The sequence below is a fragment of the Equus quagga genome, chromosome 7, assembly GCF_021613505.1.
Source record: "Equus quagga isolate Etosha38 chromosome 7, UCLA_HA_Equagga_1.0, whole genome shotgun sequence".
In the NCBI taxonomy this organism is placed as follows: Eukaryota; Metazoa; Chordata; class Mammalia; order Perissodactyla; family Equidae; genus Equus; species Equus quagga.
This window is the reverse complement of record NC_060273.1, coordinates 83319477-83344330: the sequence shown is the minus strand read 5'-3', so window position 1 is coordinate 83344330 and position 24854 is coordinate 83319477. Positions and strand designations below refer to the sequence as shown.

At 36.5% G+C, this 24854-nt stretch overlaps 1 protein-coding gene across 5 annotated transcripts in view; it reads right to left on the bottom strand.

Moving 5' to 3' along the window:
- CDKL3 (cyclin dependent kinase like 3) overlaps nt 1-24854 on the bottom strand; it is a 100669-nt gene that overhangs the window by 42357 nt on the left and 33458 nt on the right. For 4 of the 5 annotated variants that reach the window (XM_046665506.1, XM_046665505.1, XM_046665507.1 and 1 more), the window contains 6 exons: nt 23434-23522; nt 21365-21518; nt 20929-21257; nt 19703-19796; nt 18255-18417; nt 17375-17472 (listed from right to left, as the gene is read on the bottom strand). In XM_046665506.1, the coding sequence (XP_046521462.1) occupies nt 17375-17472; nt 18255-18417; nt 19703-19796; nt 20929-21257; nt 21365-21518; nt 23434-23522 (927 nt within the window). Of the gene's footprint in view, nt 1-17374; nt 17473-18254; nt 18418-19702; nt 19797-20928; nt 21258-21364; nt 21519-23433; nt 23523-24854 lie in introns of those variants that run through there. The other variant, XM_046665509.1, reaches the window with a different exon arrangement.

The window sequence follows — 24854 nt, the reverse complement described above, 5'->3', positions numbered from 1 at the left end:
CTAATTGTGAAGAGCAAGAATCTTAACCCACACTCCGTTTGAAAGTCAATCTGAGGCAAACTTCATTTTGTTTGCTTCTTTGAGCTACACATTTCACAGGATCGTTTATTCTTTCAATACCATACATATCCATCCAATTAAGCAAAGAAATCATTTCACTTATTCTAAGCCAAGAGAGCCTATTGAGAAAGAGACCTGTATAACATTGAGACAGTACTCACACAATTTCTCACTCTACAATTTCTACTAATTTATGACTTCCCTGGTCTCCTGACACACAGTGGTGAAAGAAACAGAAATGTGGTGACTTGAGGTGGAGAATCTGAAAATCTGACCTATATACTGTAGCTCACTTTGCAGAGCGTTATTTTGTTTTACCCTTTCACTTGCCTTATCTGAATTTCCTTGTCTCTTTTCTCTTCCTAATTTTTGAGAAACAATTTTTATAACTTATCTGAGGTTCCTCCGAATTCTGTTCCTAACATGCATCCTTCCGTGTTATCTCTATAAGTAATTAAGTTTCAATTCCTTCATAAAAATACTAAGTTCACCTGATCTCCTTCACCTTTAAACTCCCTAATGAATCACTGCCACTCACTCCTTGTTCAGCCACTTGAACAATTGTCGGAATGCTATAGAGAGAACATTCTACCCCACTAATAAAATTGCCCCATATTTTATTCTCCTTTTTTTCAAGTTATTACTATGTAGGGTGTCTAATAAATTCATTTATTCACTCACAAAGCAAATATTATTGAGTGCCAAGATATACTAGGCACTGTTCTAGGTATTGAGAATACAGCAACGAACAAAACTCTAAATTCCTGTCCTCATTTAGTTCATATTTTAGTGGAAGGAGACCATTAATAAACAAAATAAATAAGTAAAATATATAGCTTGTCAGATAGGGAAGTGCTATATGAAAGAGTAAAACAGAAAAGGGGAATAGGTATGGAAAAAGTTGTAATTTTAAGTAAAGTGGTAGAGTAAGCTTCATATATGAGTAAAAACCAGTAAGGAGGCTGTCCTGAACAATAGGAATGAGGTAAAGGAGGGAATCATGCAGTCACCTGGGGAAAGATATTTCTAAGCAGAGAAAACAGCAAAAACAAAGGTGCTGAGGCAGAAGCACAGCAAGGTACAGCAAGAAGGTCAGTGGGCCCAGACAGAATGAGCAATAGGGAGAAAAGTAGCAAATAGGGTCAAAGAGGGAGCTGAGGCATACCTGTGTAGGGCTGTGTAGGTTACCATGATTTCTGTGGCTTTTACTCTGCGTGAAGTGAGAAGCATCAGGGGTTTTGAGGAGAGCAGTGACATCATCTGATTTCACTTTTATTAAGAACACCCAGGCAGTGAGTGGATAAGAGACTGAAGGGTGAACAAGGGTGCAAGCAGGGAGATCAGCTAAGAGACTACAAAATCCAGCAAGGAGTGCTGTGAACAGCAGTAGAGGGGTAAAAAATAGTCCAATCCTGGAAATATTTTGAAGGTAGAGTTGAAAGGATGTAGGGTATGAGAGAAAAAGAGAAGTAAAGGATTACTCCCAGATCTTTCTCCTGGGCAAGTGGAAGAATGCAGTTGCCCTTAACCAAGATGAGGAAAAGATGGAGGAGCAGGAAGAAGGGTGGAAAAGATCAGGACCTTAATTTTGGATATGTTAAGTTTGAGATACCAATTATATGTTTCAGCAGAGCTCTTGAATGGGCAACTGGAAATCTGATTCTTGAGTTTAGGGGTCAAGTCTAGGCTGGAGAGAGAGAACTGAGAGTCATTAGTACATAAATGGTAGTTAAGGCTATGAATCTGGATGAGCTCGCCAAGGAAGTGTAAATGGAAAAGAGAAGAGTCTAAGAACCCAGCCCAAATATTGCTGATTACTTGAACTACAAAACCATTATATCTCTTGCTTTCCCTTTGTTTACAGAGCTCATTAAGCTATTACTAAGCGAAACTAACCAGATAAAATAAATTCATAATGATTACTATCTACTGTTCCTCCAGATGATTGTAAATCACCTGTCTGGTGATTCTTTCTGGTCTTCAGGTTTCAAAATCGAGGCGAACAAATCTGTTCTTTTTTGCCAATGATGTTTTAAAGAAAAGTGCTATGTTTGTCTGCCCCCTGAGAGGTTTCCCAAACAACAACTCATAACTAATCAAGAACAACTATTTCTTAGCAATCTGAGAATGAGTGACAATATATTAGACAACTTTGACTAGACCGCAGCTTTAAGAACTCTTTAACTAGTTTTGTCCCCTTCTCCTTCAGTTTGACTTCCATCCCACCCATCATAAGTGCCACTTTTGGGTGTCTGACCTCAGGATCACTTTTTCAGAAAAGAAGAAAAATCATTATAATTCTCTGCCTTTACAGGGTCATCAGTTATCAGCTTTCCCCAGCCCTGTGGGAGGAGATGGTAGGCAGATAGGAAGTTAGTAAAATATTTTATTTGTTTCTATATTTTTGCCTCTTATTAAAGAGAAAAGAACACTTTCTTGTTGTCTTGTATCATCTTGTAACTTATGGCTTCCACATCACCTAAGATTTCTTGATCATTTCCCTATGCAATTCCGCTACCTGTTTTAGCAACCTGGCCCAATTTCTATTTAGGGCCCTTTAATTTACACTTTGGACAGCTATATGATTCTGTATTTAGCTAATTTGTCCTCTTCTTGGCATTCCTATGTACTGATATAGTTTGTTCCTGTTTATAGAACTATGTGTTTAAAAAGTCTGACTTTCTTAACCTTGAATTTGATGAAAATGTTGACTCTGCAGCAGGAGTCTATCAGATTTGTGGCCTTAGTAGGCACTGAAACTACACTGTACACTACTGTAACTTAGGCCCTGGAAATCCACCTCCTTGGGCATGATGAAAGTGCTCCAGGAAGGGAATGAAAAAAATTTAAACACAGATACCAGTACTATAGCTTCTTTCAAAGATTCTCTGAACTTTATCCTTCTAATGTCATCATGTTCTAGCCACCATGGGACATTTTCAGTCTTGATGTAACTCATTACTTCAACTACTTGCTCAAAGAAATAAAGTGCTTTGTAACAAATACTAACAAGACAGAGTCATATGCAGAAAATGAAAACAGACCAGAAATACAACTCAAACACACTTGCCTGACTAATACCTTTTGAGAAGTATTATCTGCCAATAAACTATCCTTCCTACCAACTATGTCCATTGCTGAAGTTTCATTGGCAAACTTCATACTTTTGTAATCCAAACTTTCATACTGTTGGCAAAGAATTCACAGAATGTAATGATCATTACAATAACCAGAATAAAAACAATAACAGCAAAAGTATGGGCAAGTCCCTACTTATAAAATAAGGAGACAAATTCCTGTTCACATATCCATATCCTTGGGGGTGGTCTTAAACTAAAACAGCAGACAATCACTCAGGGACATTTTATATGAGAAAGAGCTGTAACTTTTAGTAGTGACTCCAACAGTTCTTTAAAATTCTTAAGACAAATGTCAGTATGTTATTCAGTAGATTTTCCTTATTCAAAATAGTGACTAAGTCTCCATTTCCAGAACTCTTTAACTGAACTTCTAGTTCCAACAATGATGGAGTAACAAGTATTGGTCTTGGTTTTAGCTTAAACAGGACAAAACATATAACACAACTGTTTTCAGATACTGAATAGCAGATAAGGATCAATTTCATCAGAAATATGATAGCCCTAACGGGCAGAGCAAAATGGTGGGGTGAGCTGACCCAGGATTCTCTCCCCTCCAAAATACAACAAAGGATTGGAAAAACTGAATTTCAGAGAATAAATCTAATGCCAACACGTTAGAGACCTACAATACCAAGAAGGCGGTGATCATAAACCTTGCTGACGGCCTCGGAGGCACTGGAACGGGTAGGAGAGAACGTTGCTCCCTCCCCTAGAGTCTGCGATCGCTGCTGCGTGGGTCGGGAAGGAGCAGGAGAGGGGCCGCACGGGGGATCATCCAGGACTCCTGTTGCTGGTTCAATGGGAACCCGCTGACGGGGGAAAGCTTCCATGTTTGGGGAACCCATAAACCCAGGGCCTCGGGAGACCAGAGAACAGAACTGATCTGAATCCAGATCGGGTGCGCCAGAATAGCAGCCCCTCCCTCCCAGCAAAGCCACTGGGTGCTGCCATCTTGCCAGAAGGCGGAGAGCTCAGAACACGTGGCTCTCGACCCCCATCTAGTGGCGACAGGCTGTAACTGCAACCGAATTCTACCACGATGCGAAAAAACCGCTCCTCTACCATCCAGTAATTTATAAAAGCCCCAGATCAGAAGGAAAACAATAAAAACATAGAATTAAGTCCTGAGGACTTGGAATTAGGTAAACTAACTGATAATGAGTTCAGAGCAGCTATAACCAAAAAACTCAATGAGGTAGAGAGAAAGATAGAGAAACAAGCCAATGAGTTCTGGAGTTACTTCACAAAAGAGATTGCAACCATAAAGAAGAATCAAACAGAATTACTAGAGATGAAAAATACAATGGACCAGATGAAACAGAATACGGATTCCCTGAATGCCCATGTAGACACTATAGAAGAGCAAATTAACATAATTGAAGATAGACAGGCTTAATGGCTCCAGACAGGAAGAAAGAGAACTAAGAATTTTAAAAAACGAGGAAAATCTCCGAGAGATAGTGGATTCAATGAGGAATTAAGGATCATAGGAATTCCCGAGAACGTGGAAAAGGAAAATGGAGCAGAAAGTGTGCTTAACGAAATTATTGAAGAGAAATTCCCAAATCTAGGGATTGATGGAGAAATGCGTGTAGAGGAAGTTTTCAGATCTCCTAGATTTGTCAATGTAAAAAGACCTACTGCAAGGCACATAGTAGTACAATTGGCAAGAAGGAAAGATAAAGAAAGAATACTCAGAGAAGTAAGAAAAAAGAAGAGAATAACCTATAAAGGAGCCCTTATCAGACTTCCAGCGGATTTCTCTACAGAAACCTTACAAGCTAGGAGAGAATGGAGTGACATATTCAAAGCTTTAAAAGATAAAAATCTTCAGCCAAGAAAACTCTATACAGCAAGAATTTCCTTCAGATATGAGGGAGAAATTAAATCTTTTCCAGACAAACAAAAGTTAAGGGAATTTGTAACTAAAAGCCCTCCACTACAAGAAATCCTCAAGAAGACTCTCATACCTGAAAAAAGAAAAAAAGGGAGAAAGGGGTCACAATCCACAGACTAGGGAGACCAATGGATAGAACCAGAACAGGATAGCAAATATTCAACTATAGCATTAGGGTAAAGGTAAGGAAACTACCAAAGCAAGGACGATCTTATCACTCTAACTACAAATTCATAACATGAGTTGGAATAAGAAATGAAAATAATTATTTAGGAGGGGAAGAGCAAAGGGTCTAAATCAGTATTGGCCAAGTAAGTAACAGACGACCAGAGATTAGACTATATTATACACGAGATTCTAAATACAAACTTCAGGGTAGACACTAAAATAAAATACAGAACAGAGTCACAAATCATAAATAAGGAAAAATCTAAGAAACCCAGCATAAGAAATTGCAGTATTAAATGGGTAGTCTAAAGCACACAGGAAAAGAAACGCAGGAAAACAAGATAATGAGCGACAGATTGACAGCATTAAGTCCACATGCATCAATAATCACTCTCAATATAAACGGATTGAACGCTCCAATAAAAAGACACAGAGTGGCAAAATGGATTAAAGAACAAGATCCAACAATTTGTTGCCTCCAAGAAACACACCTCAGCCCCAAGGACAAACACAGGCTCAGGGTGAAGGGGTGGAGGACAATACTTCAAGCTAACAGCAAGAAAAAAAAGGCATGTGCTGCAATTCTTATATCAGACAAAGTGGATTTCAAAATAAGAAAGGTAAAGAGAGACACAGAGGGACAATATATAATGATCAAAGGGACACTTCATCAAGAAGAAATAACGCTTATAAATATCTATGCACCCAACACAGGAGCACCAAGATTCATAAAGCAACTATTAACAGACCTAAAGGAAGATGTTAAAAACAACATAATAATAGTAGGGGACCTCAACACCCCACTCACATCAATTGACAGATCATCCAGACAGAAAATCAACAAGGAAATAGTGGAGCTAAATGAAAAACTAAAACAATTGGACTTAATAGACATATATAGATCACTTCACCCTAAAAGAGCTGAATACACATTCTTCTCAAGTGCACATGGAACATTCTCAAGGATAGACCATATGTTGGGAAACAAGGCAAGCCTCTACAAATTCTAAAAAATTGAAATAATAACAAGCATCTTCTCCAATCATAATGCTATAAGGCTAGAAAGTAATTACAAGAAAAAAGCTGAGAAAGGCACAAAGATGTGGAGACTAAACAACACACTACTGAACAAGCAATGGATCATTGAAGAAATTAAAGAAGAAATCAAAAAATACCTGGAAACAAATGAAAATGATAGCATGCCATACCAACTCATATGGGATACAGCAAAAGCTGTATTAAGAGGAAAATTCATCGCAATACAGGCACATCTTAACAAACAAGAAAAATCCCAAATAAGCAATCTTAAACTACACCTAACTGAACTAGAGAAAAAAGAACAAATAAAGCCCAAAGTCAGCAGAAGGAGAGAAATAATAAAAATCAGAGCAGAAATAAATACTATTGAAACGAAAAAGGCAGTAGAAAGGATCAATGAAACAAAGAGCTGGTTTTTTGAGAAGATAAATAAAATTGACAGACCCCTAGCCAGACTTACAAAGACAAAAAGGGAGAAAGCTCAAATAACAAAATCAGAAATGAAAGAGGAGAAATAACAACAGACTCTGCAGAAATACAACGGATTATAAGAGAATACTACGAAAAACTATATGCCACCAGAATGGATAACCTAGAGGAAATGGATAAATTCTTGGACTCATACAACCTCCCAAAGCTCACTCAAGAAGAGGCAGACAATTTGAACAGACCAATCACAAGGAAAGAGATTGAAACACCAATCAAAAACATCCCAAAGAATAAAACCTCAGGGGCTGGCCCCGTGGCCGAGCGGTTAAGTTCGTGCGCTCCGCTGCCTGCGGCCCAGTGTTTCGTTGGTTCGAATCCTGGGCGCGGACATGGCACTGCTCATCAGACCACGCTGAGGCAGCGTCCCACATACCACAACTAGAAGGACCCACAACGAAGAATACACAACTATGTACCGGGGGGCTTTGGGAAGAAAAAGAAAATAATAAAAATCTTTAAAAAAAAAAAAAAAAAAAAAAGAATAAAACCTCAGGAGCAGATGGCTTTCCTGGGGAATTCTAACAAACTTTCAGAGAGGATTTAATACCTATCCTTTTCAAGCTATTCCAAAAAGTTCAGAAAGATGGAACACTTCCTAACACATTCTATGAGGCCAACATCACACTGATACCAAAACCTGACAAGGACACCACGAAAAAAGAGAACTACAGGCCAATATCACTGATGAACATAGATTCAAAAATTCTAAACAAAATTTTGGCAACCAGAATTCAGCAATTCGTCAAAAGGATCATACATCATGATAAGGTGGGATTCATACCAGGGACACAGGGATGGTTCAACATCCGCAAATCAATCAACGTGATACAAATCAATCAATGTGATACACCACATCAACAAACTGAGGAATAAAAACCACATGATCATCTCAATAGATGCAGAGAAGGCATTTGACAAAATCCAACAGCTATTTATGATAAAAACTCTGAACAAAATGGCATAGAAGGAAACTACCTCAACATACTAAAGGCCATATATGACAAACCCATAACCAACATCATACTCAATGGGCAAAAACTGAATGCCATCCCCCTGAAAACAGGAACGAGACAAGGATGCCCTCTATCACCACTCTTATTCAACATAGTACTGGAGGTCCTGGCCAGAGCAATCAGGCAAGAAAAAGGAATAAAAGGAATCCAAACAGGGAGGGAAGAAGTGAAACTCTCGCTGTTTGCAGACGACATGATCTTATATATAGAAAACCCCAAAGAATCCATTGGAAAACTCTTAGAAGTAATCAACAACTACAGCAAAGTTGCAGGGTACAAAATCAATTTGCATAAATCAGTAGCATTTCTAGACTCCAATAACGAACTAACAGAAAAAGAACTCAAGAACACAATACCATTCACAATCGCAACAAAAAGAATAAAATACCTTGGGGTAAATTTAACTAAGGAAGTGAAGGACCTATATAATGAAAATTACAAGGCCTTTCTGAGAGAATTGGATGATGACATAAGGAGATGGAAAGACATTCCATGTACATGGATTGAAAGAATAAACATAGTTAAAATGTCCGTTCTACCTAAAGCAATCTACAGATTCAATGCCATCCCAATCAGAATCCCAATGACATTCTTCACAGAATTAGAACAAAGAATCCTAAAATTCATATGGGGCAACAAAAGACCCCGAATTGCTAAAGCAATCCTGAGAAAAAAGAACAAAACGGGAGGCATCACAACCCCTGACTTCAAAACATACTACAAAGCTACAGTAATCAAAACAGCATGGTACTGGTACAAAACCAGGTGCACAGATTAATGGAACAGAATTGAAAGCCCAGAAATAAAACCACACATCTATGGACAGCTTATCTTCGACAAAGGAGCTGAGGGCATACAATGGAGAAAAGAAAGTCTTTTCAACAAATGGTGCTGGGAACACTGGAAAGCCACATGTAAAAGAATGAAAATTGACCATTCTTTTTCACCATTCACCAAAATAAACTCAAAATGGATCAAAGACCTAAAGGTGAGACCTGAAACCATAAGGCTTCTAGAAGAAAACGTAGGCAGTACACTCTTTGACATCAGTATTAAAAGGATCTTTTCTGACACCATGCCTTCTCAGAGAAGGGAAACAATAGAAAGAATAAACAAATGGGACTTCATCAGACTAAAGAGCTTCTTCAAGGCAAATGAAAACAGGATTGAAACAAAAAAACAACCCACTAACTGGGAAAAAATATTTTCAAGTCATATATCTGACAAAGGCTTAATATCCATAATATATAAAGAACTCTCACAACTCAACAACAAAAAATCAAACAACCCAATCAAAAAATGGGCTGGAGACATGAACAGACATTTCTCCAAAGAAGATATACGGATGGCCAATAGGCACATGAAAAGATGCTCATCATCGCTGATCATCAGGGAAACGCAAATCAAAACTACACTAAAATATCACCTTACACCCGTTAGAATGACAAAAATATCTAAAACTAATAGTAACAAATGTTGGAGAGGTTGTGGAGAAAAAGGAACCCTCATACACTGCTGGTGGGAATGCAAACTGGTGCAGCCACTATGGAAAACAGTATGGAGATTCCTCAAAAAATTAAAAATAGAACTACCATACAATCCAGCCATCCCACTACTGGGTATTTATCCAAAGAGCTTGAAGTCAGCAATCCCAAAAGTCCTGTGTACCCCAATGTTCATTGCAGCATTATTTACAATAGCCAAGACATGGAAGCAACCTAAGTGCCCATCAACAGACGAATGCGTAAACAAGATGTGGTACATATATACAATGGAATACTACTCAGCTGCAAAACAGAACAAAATCATTCCATTTGCAATAACATGGATGGACCTTGAGGGAATTATGTTAAGTGAAATATGCCAGCTGGAGAAGGATAATCTGTGTATGACTCCACTCATATGAGGAATTTAAAAATGTGGACTAAGAACAGTTTAGTGGATACCAGGGGAAAGGTGGGGTGGGGGGTGAGCACAAAGGGTGAAGTGGTGCACCTACAACATGAATGACAAACATTAATGTACAACTGAAATTTCACAAGATTGTAACCTATCATTAACTCGATAAAAAAAAAAGAAATATAATAGCCCTAAATATACGTGCACCTAATAACAAAGCTTCAAAATGCATAAAGCAACTACTAATAGAACTGAAAAGAGAAAGAGACAAATCCACAGTTACAGTTGAAGATTTCAATATTCCTCCCTCAGCAATTGATCATGAAAATCAGCAAAGATATGAGACCTAAATACATTATCAACCAACTTGACCTAACCGCCATTTACAGAACACTACACTCAACTTCAGCAAAATACACATTCTTTCAAGTGTAAATACAACATTCATGAAGAGACCATATGCTGGGACACAAGACAAGTCTCAAAGGATTTAGAAGGACTGAACTAACACAGAGTATATTGTCTGACCACAATGAAATGAAATTAAAAATCTATAACAGTAAGATATTGGGGATAACTCTAAACAGTCAATAATTGAACAACACATTTCTAAATAAATGGATTAAATAAGAAATCCAAAGGAAAATTGGGAAATGTTTTTAAATGATATAATACCACTGAAATTTGTGGATGCAGCTAAAAGGAAAATTGAATGTTTATATTAGAAGAGAAGAAAAGTCTCAAGTCAATGACCTCAGCTCTACCTTCAGAAGGTAGAAAAAGAAGAGTAAATGGAAAAACCGATTCCTTTATTCATAACATGTCTGACACTAACTACCTGGAGTTAGTACAGACCCCACAGGTTAAGGGCTCAGTCCCACAAGACTGCCCCCCACTTCAGACTCCAATAGCAAGTCTGGGCCTCTTGTCCTTCTAACCAACTGGCTATCAACTGAATGTTCCGACACCCCCTTGTCAGGTTTGATAATTTGCTGGAATGGCTCACAGAACTCAGGAAAGTGCTGTACTTACTATCATCAGTTCATTATAAAGGATAAAACTCAGGAACAGCCAAATGGAAGGAAGAGCTGCATAGGCCAAGGTGTGTGGGAAGGGGTGCAGAGCTTCCATGTCTTCTCTGGGTGCACCACTCTCCAGGACTTCGAGGTGTTCGCTGACTCGGAAGCTCTCCAAATCCGTTCGTTTAGGGTTTTTATGGAGGTTCCATTACATAGGCGTGATTGACTAAATCATTGGCTGTTGATGGACTCCATCTCCAGCCCTTCTTGTCTCCCCAGAGGTCAGAGCATAGGGCTGAAAATTCCAACCCTCTAATCACATGATTGGTTCCTCTGGTTACCAGCCCCCTTCCTCTAAGAGTCATTTTATTAGCATAAACTCAGGTATGATTGAAAGGGACTTACTATGAATAACAAAAGATGCTCCTCTCATCCCTATCAATTGGGAAATTATAAGGGTTTTTGGAGCTCTGTGCCAGGAAGAGGGGAATGAAGACCAAATATATATATTTCTTATTATAACACAAATTAAACTCAAAATAAATAGATGAAAGAAACAATAAAGAGCATAAATCAATAAAATAGGAAATAAACAACAGAAATAATGAATAAAACCAAAAAATGTTTTTCTGAAAAAATTAGTAAAATTGATAAACGTCTAGCTAGACTTTCCAAGAAAAAAAAGAGAGAGAACATAAATTCCCAATACAAGAAATGACAAAGGGAACATGACCATAGATCTTACCAAATTTTAAATGATAAAAGGGAAAATGATAAACAATGTTAAGCCAATAAAATCAGGAACTTTTAATGGAATGGATAAAAAATTCCTCGAAAGAGGCAAATTACCAAAACTGATACAAGAAGAAGGAGCAAATCTAGATATCTCTATATTTATTTTAAAAATTTAAGAAAATTGAATTTGCTTATAAAAATCTTTCCACAAAGAGGGGGCTGGCCCCCTGGCCTAGTGGTTAAGTTCAGCATGCATCTGCTTTGTTGGCCTGGTACAGTTCCCCGGGCACAGAACTACACCTCTGGTCAACGGCCACACTATGGCGGTGACCCACATACAAAGTAAAGGAAGACTGGCACAGATGTTAGCTCCGGGCGAATCTTCCTCAGCAAAAACAAAAACAAAAAACTTTCCACAAAGAAAACTCCAGGCCCTGGTGGCTTCACTAGTGGTTTCTAACAAACATCTAAGGAAGAAATAAAATCAATCCTACACAAATTCTTTCAAAAAACAGAGGAGGAGAAACACTTCTCAATTCATTTTGTGAAGCAAATAACACATAACATACCAAAACCAGACAAGGACAATATAAGAAAAAAAAGGGACTAAAATCCCTCATTAACATAGAGGCCAAAATCCTTAATAAAATATTAATCAATCAAACATAATACAATATGTAAAAAAGATCAAGTGAAGTTTAATTCTAGGAATACAGGGTTGATTTAACAATCAAATATCACTTCATCTAATTCACATTAACAGAATAAAGGAGGAAAATAATAAGAACATCTCAGTAGATGCAGGAAAAGCATTTAATAAAATTTAACACCTGTTCATGGTAAGGACACTCAGGAAGAAAAACAGAAGGAATTTTCTTCAATTTAATAAAGGTCATCTACATAAAACCTACAACTAACATCATACTTAATGGGAAAAGGCTGAATGTTTTCCCTCTGGTATAGGAAAAAAGTTGAGGATGTCCTCTCACTGCTTCTGTTCAACATTATCACATACCCCAGTCAGTACAAAAAGGCAAGAAAAAGTAATAAAAGACATAAACATTGGAAAAGAAGTAGTAAAACTACCTTTATGTGTAGATGTTATGATTGCCTAATATGAAATCCCAAGGAATATACAAAAAAAGAAGAAGGGAGTAAGGAACAAATGAATGAATGAATAAACGAAGGAATGAAGGAAGGAAACCTATTGGAACTAACAAGTGAATTTAGCAAGGTCTCAGAATACAAGATCAATATAGAAAACCAAATTGTACCTATGTATACTAGCAACAACCAACTAGAAGATAATACTGAAAAACAATACCATTTATAACAGCATCATAAAACAAAACACATAGGAATAATTTTAATAAAAGATATATGATTCCTATAAAGTATTAGAGAAAGAAATTAAAGAAGATCTAAATAAATGGAGAGTTTATCCACGCTTGTAGATCGGAACACTCAGTATTAGGATAGCCAGGGGGCCCGCCCCATGGCCGAGTGGTTAAGCTCTCCAGCTTTGTTTCAGTGGCCCAGGGTTTTGCTGGTTCGGATCCTGGGCGTGGACATGGCACCACTCATCAGGCCATGCTGAAGCGGCATCCCACACGCCACCACTAGAAGGACCCACAACTGAAATACACAACTATGTACTGGGGGGCTTTGGGGAGAAAAAGGAAAAATAAAAAATAAAAATAAATAAAAATATTAGGATATCCATTCTCCTCCAATTGATGTATAAATTTAACACAACCCCAATCAAAATCCCAGTAGGTATTTTTATAGAAATTGAAAAGGAATTGACAATCCTTTGATATTGATGTAAGGATCAACAAATATATAAATGCAACAAGCAGTGGGCAGACTTATACCTGTGAAACCCACCAGAGGGAACAACTCTTGACTTTCTTGCAGGAGATTAGTTGCTAAAGCTAACAAGGAGTCTGTTAGAAAGGTACATCATATATAATAACCTCAGCTATTAATTCTAATCAACTTTTTAATGAGATGAAAAGAGACTATAACATTGTAATAAAGAAACTATGTTTTCCTTTGCTTTCTATGTCTATTTAGAAAACACAAAATCAGGTAGAATCCTGGTAAAACACCAGATAATCCCATTTTACTGTTTTTTGAAGAATAGGACAATGAGGAATTTTGGTAGTATAATCTCTTCTGGGTTGTACATAATTTATTTTATGAAATCGCAAAGTCTGTACCACATAAAAGGCACTATTAGATGGAACTAGGAACTGGAAAAATGCTGATAGTTGTTTAAAAGGATAAAAGAATTAACATTTGAATACCATATAATTTTAAGATATTTTATAAATATTATAAATGCTTTTACAGCTGACTAACAGAACATGTTTTTAATCATGTAACGGTAATGAACAGATTTTTTTTTTTAAGATTTTATTTTTTTCCTTTTTCTCCCCAAAGCCCCCCAGTACATAGTTGTATATTCTTCGTTGTGGGTCCTTCTAGTTGTGGCGTGTGGGATGCTGCGTCAGCGTGGTTTGATGAGCAGTGCCATGTCCACACCCAGGATTCGAACCAACGAAACACTGGGCCTCCTGCCGCGGAGCGCACGAAGTTAACCGCTCGGCCATGGGGCCAGCCCCATGTAACGAACAGCTTTTAAAACAATGGGTCAGATGTTTCATTAAGAACTCACTGCAGGAAGCCTGAGCATTCTAGGAAATAATTGACACTTAAGATTACGTCACTAGCAGAGGGCAGAGATCAGTATAAGTACAATGGGCGTCCTATGACAGGATGGGCTACCTACTCAGTAATCATGGAAAGTAAAGAAGCAGGCAGAAAGGAAATCACTTTATAATTCCAAATCAAAGCATCACGTCAACAGAATTTTTAGAAGAAAGAAAGAAGAAAACAGTGAATGGCTTGCTAACAAAAAAAGTTGGATGATGCTAATGCAGACAAATGGCTGTCTTAACAGTTCATAGTACATTTCTACTGTATATAAAATAAAAAGGGAAGACATGCCGATTTGTATTTTTAATATTTAAAAGAAAAGACACCACAAGTCAAAAATCTGTTCCTCTTCAAACTTTTCCCCTCACAGTAGCCATCTCCACCCTTAAGTTAGAAACCAAGCCAGTAAGAACCAGGGATAAGACTGTAAATACATGCTGCCAAAACCTTGACTGTCACTAACGTTAAATTACATGCAACAATACATTCTGTGTAAACTACTAAATGATAAACATGCTGGTCAAGCCAAAAGTTCGGCTTCAATGCTTTGCTCAGTTTCCATCCTTTTATAAACAACCTTCATGATATGTTTAAATGCTGTTCCAGAATGTTCAGTGTGGAACCAAACCCATGTTTCATGCTTATCAAATATATTTGTTCAGAAATGTTTGGTGCTCCCAGACACTGGGATCTCACTTTATTACACATTTAGAAACTTTTCCTTCTACAATTATAAAGTTCTGAACCAAAGCTACAAATAACCACTAATCAAACATAACTGAGACAACAGATCATCAAATAAAATTATATGACTTAACGTAAGCTGCAATTTTATTAGGATGTACCAGTCAGGCAGTTTTTATAAATTAAATGTTCAAATTAAGAAAAAATGAATAACTTAAAGAATAGTAAATTTAAAAATAAACTTAGGTGAATATACACATAACTACACAGAATTTACAATATATCTGTAGAATTCTTTAGTCAGCATTTTTGCATACGTAATACTAATAAAAAGGATATTTTTCTTAACCATCCAGTAATTCTGGGATTCCCTGAATTTTCAGTTGCTGCATTTTCTACTCTACATCTGTCAGGTTCTTCTTCCTTTCAGTTTGTACATTTCCTATATTCTAAAAAGTAAATAGAAACAGGACCTTCACTGAGGAAATAATGAGTCTTTGGTAAGGACACAGACCCACAGGCAAGTCCTTGCACTCTGTACCTGGGGGTTGTTTATAAGGTACAGGGATAGTATTTAGCAAGGTTTTCCTCATTATCATCATGAAGTAGAATTGAAGGTGGCTTCTGTATAGATTCTCTTCTCTCTTTCCTAACTCATTCATTAGAGTAATTTAGAGTTTCTAGGTTATAGAGTCTATTCAATGCACGTACACACTATTTCCATCCTTTTATAAACGATCTTCATGATATGTTTAAATGGTGTTCCACATTGTTCAGTGTGGAACCCAACCCATGTTTCATGCTTATCATGAACACTAAATGCACACTATTTCACTATGCATTTAAGATGCCTGAAATTTTAATGTGCAACTGGGAAATACCTGGATCTGATTAGGCAATTCAAAAACAAGTCAATGGCAGAGCCAAATAAGTTTGTAGTCTCTCTCTTATGTTTTTAAAAACATGTCATATTCTCTTGTGTTCTAAAATAAACTACCAACTCAAAATTTAGGAAATTTTCTTACTTCTGACATGAATTTATTAAAAGTGTTTAGACTAGCCTTATATGCAATTTCAGTCACTTGTCAGAACTGCATTTGAATGGGCAGTACAAATAAACTATAACCATTATTGATGACCACCTGTTATTTCTAATAACTACAAATGTTTCAAGGTCACTCTTGAAAAGGTCATCTTTTCAGGAGTTCTACACCATATGAGCAAGAAGTGATTTTTCCCTTCCTATTTACTTATGTATTTTAAAAATGACAGAAGGTAAAATTTCCTTAAAGAGTTCCTCTTTTCCTTAAGACAGACAGTCCAAGAGTTCCTTTCTTCCTGCATTGGATGTAATTTTAGTTCTGGGGGCTTTCATAGGACACTAGGATAAACACATATAGCACATCACCAGTCTCCCAAACTCGAGCCCTAACTCACCCAATCACTCAAAAAATGTGCAAATGGTATGCTGTGCAACATACTGTGACATCAGTAAGTTACCCAAGTTTAAAAGTTTAAAGCCACCTTATTAGTTTTTATAATGAACTAGAAGATGACTAATAATGGCTTTCTTTTTCTATCTAGAAAATATCTCTTTTCTGCCAAGTGGATTGTGGAGTTCTTAACAAGTTCTAGACCGAGAATAAAGCATAAATGTCACTGTGAAATATATCTAACAGTGTCTGATAACTCTTTTATCTGAATGTTGCAGAGATTGAATAGAATTAGTTAAAACGTCTTCTTACACAGTTTCAGATAAAAATTTCTCTATTTTTCTAATTTCTTCACATGTGCTAATTTTATCATGAATTAAAATGTAATCAATTTTATTTTAAAAACAAGAAACAGATGATAAAGTCGATGACCTCACAAGAGTGCAGAATTGAAGGCCATCTATGTGATTTAACTCAGGGGGTGCTCAGCACAATCCCCTTCCCTTAAAAGAGTACCTTTAGAGAACCTTCATTCGGGTATTGAGGGCTTCAAGATTTCCAAAGAAAATTCAAGACTCCCTGGTGGGTAGGGACTGGGACATTTCAACAAGATCATCTGATAGCTAGTTGAGAGCAAATCCTCGTGAAAATAGGACAGTATAGGTGGACAGCAGAGATGGCAGAATTGGAGAAAAAACAGGAAGGAAGAGTCTAAAGACAAACACATATGTTCTTGTGGCCAGTATAACCGTATGTTTATACCATCGTTCATTTCCTCTGGCATAGTTTACCTGCATGATAGCAGACAATACACATAACATACATACTATTTTCCTTGGGCACCGTATATTCTAATCACTCAACATTCAAATGAGGGCTGGTATTCACCACCCCAAAAAAATAACATTTAAAAACTTTCAGTAATTGATTATCCTAGGAAAATATAGATCTGTTTCTCAAGTTTGAACACTACAGAATTTTTATATAACTTTCTAATAGTAATAACTAAATTTGCATACCAAGTCAAGAGTTCTAAACAGCATTCCTTAGTAACAGCTATAAACAAAAAAAGTTTTACCTCTTGTTTCTCTTGATTTTGATCCACATTAAGTAAAGTTGGTATTTTAGATGAATCTGTTTTCTTCGATTCCCTCTTCAGCACTTTTATCTGTTTAACTTTTCAAAAATATATACAATAATGACAACTTGTTATTCCTGCCTTGAAGCTTTACTTTCCTTTTCAAGAGTTTCAAATGGAAATTCTGAAATGCATTAAAGTCAGTTCCTCAGTTTATCATAACGGAACTGAACAAATCCTGAGTTGTAACGGTAAAATGTGCCAATCATAAATGATTTGTTTTATAAATTTATAAATAGTCTACCAGGTATTAAAAGAAGACATTTATTTTTTTAATTCTGAGTATAACTGTTAAGTGGATCAGATAATTCCTCTTGAGCTGTGCAAGTACTATAATCTTGCTATTATATTAACTTTTCACAAGGTGTCGCTGTTCTTCAAAGTAACATAACATTTACTCTGTTAAAAAAAAGAAAAGTCATTTTAAGAGCTTAATACATGTTCTAAATCTTAATCTACTAACTCCGTGGATGCCTGAAGTACTATACAGGCAAAGAATCATGGAGAAATCATAGGAAATTGATTTACTCCAGGTCATATACTGAACTCAAACCAAATTCCCCAAATACTGCTCTAACATTTCAACAATATTGAGTTAATGAAAATTTACCTTTTAAAGTTTTCTTAACCCTTCTTTAAAATTATCTCCTTCAAGTTTCAACCCTTATTTGGCTATGGAAAAAAATTCTCATCAGCTGAAAATATTTTTTGCAGCAATTTACTATTTCTACCTAAATTACATTATAAAATGTTAAATTACCAAAAAAGGTCTTGTAAAGCATACATCTGGAGATTGTAAAGCTATGCAACAAATGTGTACCTTCCATTCTTTTCATCTCCTTTGAATGTATTGTGAAAGGCAGTTCTGGGAAATGGAACTCTTTCCTGTCAGATCTGGAGAAATTAAGCTTCCTTTTGTTTCTATTTGCCATTTGGTCACTTTGACCCATTTGCTCATTAAATACGCCCTTCTCCATTTGGCTCTAAGCAAACAAATAAACAAGAGTTAATTTAAAGAAAGAAGTATAACTATTTATTAAATGACAAGCCTAGAACTGCTAGCCATTTGGATGGTATCACAATGCATATCTTTGCAAGATTACTTTAATAATTAAGCAGAATACAATACCATTAAACATGTAAACAGATCAAACTCCGATAAAAGTTTCATTAAGCAAACTTTTTTTAGCATATTGAATATTCTGAGAATAACCGTCTTGATCATGAGAACCACAACCTTAACTTTTCATTTTAATCCTATTCCTTGTGCTCTGGCTTTGGGCAAATTGCTTCAGTTCATCTTAATAATAATTTACTTTCTTATTTACAAAATGATGTGGTCTGGACACTGGGAAAACCTAAAGGAAAAAAATTATTTGTGAGTCCAGCATTCTGGAAAACCTTTTGTGTTACCTGTTTGCTCATTTGATAACAGATGATAAAAACTTTCCTAGGTTAATGAACACTTTTCCACAGTGTAATCCCACAGTGTGGGATCCCACTGTGTGGATGTACTCTAATGCACTTAATCAGCCACTTGCTCTTGGATGGATTTGTGTTGTTTTTCATTTTTCATTATAAATAACACTGTGCTTCAATTTTGAATAAGCTACTTTCCTATGTAAAAAATGAGAGAATGAACTATACTGATCATTTTTTCTAGTGAAAAGGAAGATGTATCTATTTGGCAACTGCTTTTAATCTATAAAGTAAGATACTAAAAACATTTTTTGGAAGTGAAAAACCAAAAAGTCATGTAACTTTTAAAGGTGAAAATCTTGACTTTTTCCCCCCTAAGTCAAACTTATTAAATATTCAAATCCAGTCACAAGAAGTTAACTAAAATTGTGAAAGCACTAAGGAAATGATGGCCTGTTTTCATCTCAGCAAAAAAAAAGGAAACTAAAAGCATTCGTTTTTTTTTTTTAGGAAGACTAGCCCTGAGCTAACATCTGCTGCCAATCCTCCTCTTTTTGCTGAGAAAGACTGGCCCTGAGCTAAAGTCTGTGACCATCTTCCTCTATTATATATGTGGGATGCTTACCACAGCATGGCTTGCCAAGCAGTGCCATGTCCACACCTGGGATCCGAACCAGCGAATCCCAGGCCACGGAAGTGGAACGTGCGCACTTAACGGCTGTGCCACCGGGCTGGCCCCAAAGCACATCTTTTTAAAATGTTCAAGGCCCAAAGATGGAGAAAAGGACCAGGGTTTGGGGGGATAAGGTTGAAGGAGGGCATATTTTAATGACTAGCTTCTTGCCTTACTTGAGTGGAACCTGTATCCTCTTGCCTGCTATTAGACACAACTTGTCCAATAGACTGTAAAGACGTGCGTCTCTTTTTCGCTCTTTCAGTTGACCTATTATTTAAAAATGAATGAGAAGTTATTAGAACTCCCCAGAAGTGCTTCTTTTAGCTTTAGTAATGACTACATTATACCAGGGGAGCCTACTGTTCCAACACTGAGTGCCAAAATGCAATTGTCAGTCCTTACGTGCCAACTGCTCTAAGAAGAAAGGTAAAAACAGAGCAGAGAACAACGCACTTATGGCTAACATCAGTGGTGACAACCATGTTTGGGATTACTCCAGCTGACCTACTTGGTCCCTTTTCTCTGTTCTGATCCTGGATCTCTTAACTACTGGGTTTCTGAATTTCTGAGTTTGCTGTCCAAGGCTGGTTTACAATCACAGTTATTGTAACTATGGTTTTGGGGCCACCTCAAGAACTATTGGGCTCTTTCTGTCTGTAGGCTGTTGTACCTTTGGACTGACACAGACATGTCCATGTGCCCAGCTCTGCAGACCACAAGCTTTACAACTTATAGCCCAAGCCAGTCTGCTAGGATCAATTTGGGATATTGAAACTAGTCTCCCTCCTCATCTACATTCCTGGTTTCCCTAAATTTAGAACTGGTCCTGATGCCTTGCTAGACAGACCCTTGGCATCCATCACACTGCCCTTGATTAACAAGACTCATAGTACCAATCTCTCAATCTGTATCAGTAGCTAAATCTAAAAGTGACCCAATATACTGTTTTTCTCCCCAAATATTTGACCTTGAAAGGCTATTTGATTATAAAAGATTATTTTCAACTATCCTTTCTCCACGTAGAAAATTCGCTACAATACAGAAATAAAGCTTATTTTGTTATACCAAGGCACATCATTACCAGAACTTAAGTCATATCACCTTTCTTCTCTTCAAATGGGAAGAAATTTTTCTGAGGATCTTTTTTTTTTTAATGAGGTTTTTCCAAAAGGTATTAGTGAAAAATTAAGCATATATATATAGCTAAGAAAAGTTCATTTCTTCTATAGCATTCATAAGAAGCGCTCAGTAATGGCCCATTATATGTTATAATTTTAATATATCTTCAAATTCAGTTTATATACAGACACTATGAACTTGATTCTTTGAAACACCATTATATAGTAACCTTGTATTACTTAGGTCCATTTCCTTAAGTCTCTTTTCTGTTAGAACTCACCTTGAATTGGAGTGGGAAAGTTTTGAATTGGTATTTAAAGCCATCAAATTACTGCTAGTTAAATTGATGGGTGGCATCATCATACTACCTCCAGCATGTGGACTGTCTTTCATGCCGTTAGAGTTAGTGCTGGGATTGACAGGGTTTGGTGATTCATTGATTATAGGGTTTGCATCTTGAGACATGGTATGAGCATTTTCAGTTGCCTCCTGCTGACAATGTCTACCTTCACACTCCATCTTTTTCGATTCTAAGATATCTCCTTTTCCTCCTTTGACTTTAATAACTCTGACTTTGATCTCCTTGGGCTTTTTCTCTTTTTCCATTTCCTGGAATAGATATACCCAAAATCTGAGTCAGGAGAACAGTTATTTTTTATCATTAGAGTGCTAACTACAACATAGTTATACTGGTTGAAAAGAAAACCAGTTTTTACCTTTCCCAAAACTGAAGTACTTAGCAATGTATTGGTATAAATTGTTTTTCGTTCATTTTTCATAAGTTCATTTGCTTTAGAATTCTCTTTTGGCTTTATGAATGAATTGACTTTTGCTTCTTGTAGTAATTTAGCTCTCAGTTCCGGTATGAATCTGATAAAACAAGCAATATCAACCAATGATCTTTTATTTATGTAGAGTATTTTATCTCTAACTGACCATTTAATCAATTAATTTACATTTCAGCTACACCATAAATAAGTCATCAATGATGCACACCAAGAGACAGCACAATATTTACCTAATATCAATTGCTTCCTGGTAAAGATACATCTTTCAAAAATTTTGCCAAGGGAATTTACTACATAAAACTTTTACAAAACAGACAAACATGAATTAGTTTCCTTGTGTGATGCAAACTTTACTCAATAAAAGTAATTGCTTTTAATTTTGATGACTATACTATTCTTTCCAAGGAAGACTCGGGCTACTTTGTCCTTTTTGTGGTTCTTTAAAGTAACGATACTTAAAAGATGAACTAACTAGTTTCTCTAATCTTTCTCTAGAGAAATATTTTCAGTACAAAATGTAATGGAAAACACAAATATTAAAGGGAGATTGTTCTGATTTTAGTTTGACATTTTTTTTAACGCTAATTATTTTTGAATAGAAAAGCCATTCACATGGCTCAAAATTCAAAAGGCTATACTTAAAAGTCTACTTCCCACCCCTGATCCTGAGTTGCACAGCTCCCCTTCTTGAAGCAACCACTGCTATCAGTTTGGGGAAGTTTTAAAGTATCAGTCCATGAACAAATTCTTCCCTAGTTCAGCCCAGTCTTGCCAGTGCTGTGTAGGGTACATGTCTAGTAAAGGGTAGTGCAACGAGATGAAGAAAATAACCAGTGCTGTTTAGATACAGGCAAACTGTTAGTTTGGCTGAATGAGAACATGTCACACTTGTGCTAAAACTCCCTTGCATTGCAGAAGGTCCATGCAAGGAAGAGGCCTCTTATCAAAGGAAAAGGTCTTGCCCAAACATTTTCTGAAGGTATGATAATTGGAACTCAAGAACTTTCACCCGACAATAGTAAAATGCTAATATCTAAATACCCAATAGAAATCAACTTGGTCTATGTAGAAATGATAGGAAGCAACTTTTTTTATTCAACAACTGGCACTTTTCATCATTGGCACTCTCAATACATCTTCTCTTCATTCTTTGTTATAGATTAGAATTCCTCAAATGCCTGAAGTTCTAGTTACTCACAAGGATTCTCTTTTCTTTGCCTTTTTCTGTTTTAGTCTATCTATCTTCAATGGTATTCCTGGACTTTTCCATGACTGAGTTTACTCCATCACATTTTTAATTGACGTGCATCTTTCTGACCTCACATCCAAAGGCCAAGTGAATGGTTTTGTCATTAATAAGAAACTTTTCCTGTTTCTTTCAAAGCCCAAATAGAAAATGGTAGCTTTTTTAGAAGTATGGCTGATTTATGAATCTACACTGTCATTATTTATTATATATACAATATGGAACATAGAAAGGCTTTAAGAGGCATGGTCCCTGTCTTCAGGGAACTTCCAATTTTGTGGGGAGAACAAGACAATAGGCATTGCAACAGAGAATAAGTAAAGCGGAGAAAAAATCATTTGGGAAATGAATGCTAATTTTAATATATAAATCTGAGATACCATCAGAAAAGGAAAAACCAGACTATTATTAGTTAGAGGTCCAAATAGGAATAAAGCTAAAAAGTAATGATTATTTATTTAATGTTATCTCTGACCTAGAATGACCATTGAAAATGTGTGTAAAGAACTTGGCACACTGCCTAGGACATAGTAACTGTGTACTAAATGTTAACAGTAATTATTTTTATTATTAGAATTTTCATCATGACACCTGTAAGTCTACCATATACTTACTCAATACAGGAAATCAGTATGTTTTTGTTAAATTGAATTTTTCTGTTGTGTAACATTAACCTATGTAGCAATTCTCATGCTAGTAAAATTTCCTAATACAAAACACTAGAAATTCCACACTCACTAAAAATGCTTACTTTTCAACAAATCCATCTCTTGTAAAATACTCATGATGCAAAAGTTCAGTAGATGATATCCTCTCAGCAGGATCAATTTGTAAACAAGCCTAGACAATGCAAAAAGATTCTAATGTTAAGTAAGCTCTTAACAGGGCTCCATAAAGTAAAAATTAAAGCAATCCGACAAATGTAGAAGTAATTAAGTACCCAGAACTAAAAAACTTCTTGAAAAGATTAAATTAGACCTCAGGCATTTCTGACAATGAATTCTGAGCAATTATTTCCCTAAGAAATTTGTACTTGTAAAGCATTATGACAGGTTAAATGTCCTATGATTCTAGCCAAAACAGAAGTCAATTTGTTTCTGATGGAATTAGCAAAAATTAATTAGCTCATTTTGATCCTCTTATCAGCACTGTAGAGCAGAAAGTTCATAGATTATCATTTCCATTTTACAGAGCTAGAAGCATGATTAGTGATTTGCCAAAATAGAATTTTAACTCATCTTCTGATTCCTAATCTAACACTCTTTCTATGGCATAATACAATTTCACAAATATTCAAGCCCCCAAATCTTTCAATAATCCATTATTAGAATGCCTCTTTCAGGGCTGGCCTGGTAGCGCAGTGGTTAAGTTTGCACATTCCCCTTTGGCAGCCCAGGGTTTGCTGGTTCGGATCCCGGGTGCAGACTGGTAGGGCTTGTCAAGTAATGCTGTGGTAGGCGTCCCACATATAAAGTGGAGAAAGATGGGCATGGATGTTAGCTCAGGGCCAGTCTTCCCAGCAAAAAGAGGAGGATTGGCAGAAGATGTTAGCTCAGGGCTAATTTTCCTCAAAAAAAAAAAAAAGAATGCCTCTTTTCTGTTTCCCTACCTTAGGAGTACTTCAACTGAGTAGAGAAGCAACACAAAAAAACCCACAAAATAAAAACAGTCAATGGAAGAAAGAGTTTTGGATAATAAGTTGCACATAATGAATCTATATGTAATTAAATAACTACAATTATAAATAGAAAACATTTCTTTAATCAAAATATGAAAGATAGAATCTGAATAAAAGCCATTTACTATATAACTCTCTTTCTTTCTCTAAAAAGAAGGCAAAACATAGTAATAAAAGGTAACTTTTATTGACGCTTACTGTGTGCCACACAACACTCTATTCTAGCCTTTTCCTATTTATTTATTTATTTTTTTTTAAAGATTGGCACCTGAGCTACATCTGTTGCCAATCTTCTTCCTCTCCGCAAACCCCCCCAAGTACACAGACGTACATTCTAGTTGTAGGTCCTTCTGGTTGTGGCATGTGGGATGCTGCATCAGCCTGGCCTGATGAGTGGTGCCATGTCCGTGCCCAGGATCTGAATTGGGGAAACCCTGGGCTGCCGAAGCGGAGCGCATGAACTTAACGACTCAGCCATGGGGCCAGCCCCTAGC